The sequence below is a fragment of the Sinocyclocheilus grahami genome, unplaced genomic scaffold, assembly GCF_001515645.1.
Source record: "Sinocyclocheilus grahami isolate Dianchi unplaced genomic scaffold, SAMN03320097.WGS_v1.1 scaffold1440.1, whole genome shotgun sequence".
NCBI lineage: Eukaryota > Metazoa > Chordata > Actinopteri > Cypriniformes > Cyprinidae > Sinocyclocheilus > Sinocyclocheilus grahami.
This window is the reverse complement of record NW_015506619.1, coordinates 193,415-199,349: the sequence shown is the minus strand read 5'-3', so window position 1 is coordinate 199,349 and position 5,935 is coordinate 193,415. Positions and strand designations below refer to the sequence as shown.

Sequence of the window (5,935 nt, the reverse complement as noted above, 5' to 3'; positions counted from 1 at the left end):
ACACACACACACACACACACACACACACACACACACACACACACACACACACACACACACACAGAGACACACACACAGACACACTCACTCACACACACACACACAGACAGAGACACTCACACACACACACACACACACACACAGAGACACACACACACACACACTCACTCACACACACACACACAGACAGAGACACTCACACACACACTCACTCACTCACACACACACAGACAGAGACACACACACACACACACACACACACACACTCACTCACTCACAGAGACACTCTCACGCATGCACGCACACTCACTCACAGAGACACTCACTCACGCACACACACACACACACACACACGCTTCCTCTGGAGATCAGCTGCTTCCTGTCACATGTCTGGTGTGGGAATGTTCGCCGTCACTGAGACAGACGTCCACATTATCGGCTCTTGTTCTTCTTGGAGTTTCCCTGCAAGAGTTCAGCAAAACAGAGTTCAGATTTCACTCAATGCCTCATTCAAACATCAGATTTAGCAAAGTTTCATTATTACAGACGAGTCTTTTAATCAAAACCGTGTTTCTATTAGGGCTGGGTATTGACACAATTTTCACGACTGCAATTCAATCGGATTCTGATTTGATTCAATATCGATTTTGGATTTATATCAGGTACAGTACACCTCAACTAATGCTGTAAATTATACAGTAGTCAGTTGGTACTACATTACTATAATATTGAAGGTTCAAATTAACTGATTCGTACACAAACACTTAAATTAGACTCAATTACTTTTTTATAATAAAGTTATAAAACAAACTATACAATTACACAGTTATATTTCTACTCCAATTAGTTTTTTGAAATAATACATTTTTAAATGGTAGTTGACAGATTTGTTAAAATAAAAAAAACGAAATATTGAAGAACAGTAAAACTAATAAAGTAAAAATAATGAATATATTATATGGTGCATTCAGCCAAATGCTCCTCTCTAAAGTGGATTTTCTAGCTGACTAAAGTCACTGAATGTTTTTCCTGAGTTAAATGTGACGTTACGTGACATGTTTAAAAAGCTGTTATATTGACGTATTTCCGTGGATGAAACTGATTGAGGGATTATATGAGACAGGATACGGATTTCGGTACGTTGTTTCTTTTAATACCTTCAGATGTTCATTCATGTTTATTTTGTGCTGTAACTGGTACTAAAGCGAAGTCATCGATCTGTTCGCGTGCACCTCGCGCTGCCACTTCTGTTGAACTGCGGCGCTACAGCGATCGGTCACTCCGCATTAAACGTTAGCTTACTCGTGTAACCCCGGTTCTCTGATAACATCCGTTTGGGATCTCACTATGGGAATGCCTCAGCGGTGACCGAACAATTACAGCATGGTTGTCAGACCAATCTCTGGTATATAACCCACGGCATCATTCTCCGCATATCTTCTGCACTGTGCAGACTGCAAGAAGAGTGGTGAGCGGAGATACCTCACTTCTGACATATAAAAATGTGAGAATGACCTGAATGAAGTGTATTAAATATCACTCCAAGCACTAAATCAGCCAGAGATGACCGTCACATCAAATCTGTAATATCTCACAAATGTGCGCGGTGACACCCAGCGAACAGAAACTCTCCTGATCAGAGCCCAGGAAGTAGCCATTCCTCTCGTGGAGTGGGCGTGAAGTCCCGGTGGAGGCTGCAAATTTGTTTCTTTGTCACACATTACAAACGCATTTACCATCACTGACATGAAATAGGTCTCTCTCTGCAATTATCAGCCCAAGAGACGAGTGTAATCACTCTTCCTCTGATGAAGAAAACACTAACAATTCCACCAATATGATTGCTTCTGTTGTGTCCCTGACCTTAGGAACGAAAGCCGGATTAGTTCTTAGAGTAACTTTCGATCTGAAAAACGAAGAGGGGGGTCCCCACTCGAGATGAGGCGAGTTAGAAGGGAGGATGGCATCCCCCTGATAATTAGGTTTACCCCCAGAGCAGCGGTATGCAGTGTAATTTTCTTTGAAATATAAATGACTATTTCCCTGTATACAAACTAAAATGTATCTGATCGGAAAATCAGGGTGCTTATTCCCGTGTGAATATTTCCGAATGGAAAAACGGATGGACGTCAGAAAGAGAATGCCATTTGAGTATTGTAGAAAAAAATGGACAGAATTTGAAATCTAAGACCTTGTTTCATATGAAAGTAGCAAAGCTTATTGTCATTTACTGGATGTGAGACACGCTACAATGTTCTGTTCATTAACTGAAAACAGGCTAGACTAATCGATTCTTGGGAATCAATATCGTTTCACAAAAAAAAAATCTATATTTTTTACCCAGCCCTAGTTTCTATACTGAAAAGCAGCAGCAATATATTGTCTGTTTGTGAAGAGGTAAAGGGACCGTTCAGCCAAAAATGATCATTGTGTCATCACTGGCTCGTGAGTTTCTCTCTTCTGCTGAACACAACACAACATGGCTAATCACACAGATGATGGTCCCTATTGACTTACATAGTCTTTTTTTTTACCATACTATGGAAGTTACTGGCTACCAGCAACTGCTTGGTTACCCACATTCTTCAAAATATATTTTTGTGTTGAACAGAAGAAAGAACATTATGACAGAATGATGATTTTGGGCTAAACTATCCCTTTAACCATGTCAGTGTGACAACTAGAAATAATACCTCAAATTAATAAATAATAACAAATTATACAACTACTGAAAGTATATCCAACTTTACCTGCATACACACAGTATATTCACATAAAGCGATATATACTACACAGCCAATCTCAACTGCATGATTTCTTATTTCATCTCAAAACTATAATATTACCCAGCAATGTATTAAACATTCAGTCAAATATGGATGCTGGAGTCTTAAATCTTTAAACAGAGGCTAAACAAACGAGCGCGTCTGTCGTGATGGGTTGAGATGTAGCTTGCTTCCAGTCTGATAATGTGGAGGAGGTAGAAAATTAATCATTTTGGCAACTGGTTTCAGCAAATTCTCCAGTGAGGAGGAAACTGAGGTCTGAAGCAGTATTTTATAGTACAATGACCTCGTACACATCTAAAGATCACAGCAAATCACTGGTGGACACTGGAAAAAAACATTTTGACAAATCTAGCAACTCACATTTTAACAAAATCACAGCAGCTGAACAGCTAAAAATGTTTAGCTAAAAGAGTTTATTTCCTCTAACATCTGCATTCGTTTCCACTCAGCAATGCCTCTGCAGAGTTTTAAACTGAAGTTCACTCTCTGATGAGCAGCAGCGCCTGGCTGTGAGCGCTAGCGCGGGGGTCTGACCTTGCAGGCGAGCTTGAGCGAGTCGATCTGGTCGCGCTGCTTGCTGAGCGTGTCGTTCATGCTGCACAGGTGATCGCTCATCATGCTCAGCTGGTCTTCATAGCTCCTCTTGGTGGTGCTGAGCTCGTCCTGAAGCACAGCAGAGCGTGTCAGCCAAACACAACACCACACACGGAGTCAGGAGAGCGCTGCTCTAGCCGTACCTGTAAGCGCGTGGTGTTCTGATGAGCCAGCTTCAGCTCCTCCGTCAGCGTCTCGCGGGACTTCTCTGCCATCGCCAGGCGTTTGGCCACAGCTCGACACTGGAAGAGACATGATGATCACGTCAAATAAAGCTGCATGTGCTGAAGCGTTTACTGTTTCACGACAAGCTCTGGACATCATTAGACAACACGACAGCAGTCAGTCAAAGCATGGCTAGTAACTGCACATTCTCTGTGTGACTGAATGGCATGGTTTTGTCTGATACACAAACTCTTTTCAGCGTCTGTGTCTCAATACATGAACACACAAACATCATCTCCAGAGCTACTCTGAGAGTCACTTCAGTAGCTTCACACTAGTGATGGGTCGTTCATTTTGAACGAATCTTTAATGTGACTCGGGAAGAACGAGTCGTCTCGGGGAGTGATTCGTTCAGTCGCACATGCGCAGCATCCTATAGGTTCTGTCCTGGAATTAGTCCAGTAGTTCACCGGTTTCGAGTCTTCGGGTTTGAGTCGTTCGTTCATCACGTGACAGCCCCATACACTTTAACCAATGCAGTCTGAGCCGGAAAGAGACTTAATAATAATAATAACCAGCTCTTTATTACCTTTGTTACAACATTCAGTGTTATGGAAAAGAACCATAATGACAGAAACTCACACATTTAGAAACTGTAAGAAGTAAAAAGCTACAATTTGAGACCAGAAACGCATAACTTAACTGTAGGAGTAAATAATAATTATAATAATGATGATAATAATAATAATAACTATGCACTCGTTTGTAAGGAAGTTTGTAAATGAACTAATTTCTCTATCCAATGCTGTCACGTCACGTGACAAAAGAACGAATGATCGAAAGACTCGAGAGATGAACTAATCAATTCTCTTTCCGGCTCAGACTGCACTGGTTAAGTTTATGGGGCGGTCACGTGATGAAGGAACGACTCAAACCCGAAGACTCGAGAGATAAGAGCTGAGGCGAGCTAATCATAGACTGAAAGACAAGCCACACAACCCCTCAAAATAAAAGTCTGGTTTAACGTGAAGAAATTATGACAGAAATACACTACTATTGTATACTAAAACGTACTTCTAAAAGAAGTGGCAAAAACATTAATATTTCTAGGGAATATCATACAACCAAGATTTTCTTTCATCCATGTTTTAATTTTTACACTTCTGTTGTGCCTCAAATGCAATGTTTTTTGTAAATTAATTGTTCACATTTTATAAGATCAATGGAATTAAGTTTTATTAATTTATTTAATTAATTTCACCTTCTTTTTTTTTTTTTGATAAACTGTATTGTATTGAATTATAAAATCCAGGAAAACAATAAAAGGAAAACCAGAATTTAGGGGAAAATAAAATAAAATGTAATGGGGCCTTATATCAAAATGAAACTTACTCGAAGTTTAACTGTGAACAAAAAGTTTTTGTTTTTGTAAATACTGATATCATATGTAAAAAAAAACATTATAATATGTTTGGCCATATCACCCAGCCCAGACTCTGACAACAACTACTGTACATTGATAATAGTTCACTCTTATTTAAAAATAAGAACAAAACTGACCAGTATTTAAGTCTCTTAATTGTCTTTGACAGCTCAGTCATTTACTCGAGCCACTGCAGCACTGATATATGAGCACAATATAAACTGTATAAACAATATAAACACAATGTAAAAAAAATACATCTAGATCTAAAACCAGACGATTTTTGATATCCAGAGGATATCAGTGTTATATATATCATCATATTACCCAGCTCTAAAACTGCAGAGAAACTGTACATGACCAAGTGTGTTTTCAAAGGAACATAATCGAGGTCAGCGTGTCGGTCAGAGGTCAGCGTGTCGGTCAGAGGTCAGCGTGTCGGTCAGAGGTCAGCGTGTCGGTCAGAGGTCAGCGTGTCGGTCAGAGGTCAGCGTGTCGGTCAGAGGTCAGCGTGTCGGTCAGAGGTCAGCGTGTCGGTCAGAGGTCAGCGTGTCGGTCAGAGGTCAGCGTGTCGGTCAGAGGTCAGCGTGTCGGTCAGAGGTCAGCGTGTCGGTCAGAGGTCAGCGTGTCGGTCAGAGGTCAGCGTGTCGGTCAGAGGTCAGCGTGTCGGTCAGAGGTCAGCGTGTCGGTCAGAGGTCAGCGTGTCGGTCAGAGGTCAGCGTGTCGGTCAGAGTGTCGGTCAGAGGTCAGCGTGTCGGTCAGAGGTCAGCGTGTCGGTCAGAGTGTCGGTCAGAGGTCAGCGTGTCGGTCAGAGGTCAGCGTGTCGGTCAGAGTGTCGGTCAGAGGTCAGCGGGTCGGTCAGAGGTCAGCGTGTCTATCAGAGTGTCGATCAGAGGTCAGCGTGTCGATCAGAGTGTTGATCAGAGGTCAGTGTGTCGATCAGAGGTCAGCGTGTCGATCAGAG

General features: G+C 41.6%; 1 protein-coding gene across 1 annotated transcript in view; it reads right to left on the bottom strand.

The window, feature by feature from the left end:
* Positions 1-293: 293 nt before the first annotated feature.
* LOC107570320 (protein phosphatase 1 regulatory subunit 21-like) overlaps positions 294-5,935 on the bottom strand; it is a 14,591-nt gene continuing 8,949 nt past the window's right edge. Inside the window, exons 3-5 of the mRNA XM_016256542.1 lie at positions 3,527-3,625; positions 3,324-3,452; positions 294-462 (exon numbers count right to left, since the gene is read on the bottom strand). Of these exons, the coding sequence (XP_016112028.1) occupies positions 433-462; positions 3,324-3,452; positions 3,527-3,625 (258 nt within the window). The 3' untranslated portion in view covers positions 294-432. The remainder of the gene's footprint in view (positions 463-3,323; positions 3,453-3,526; positions 3,626-5,935) is intronic.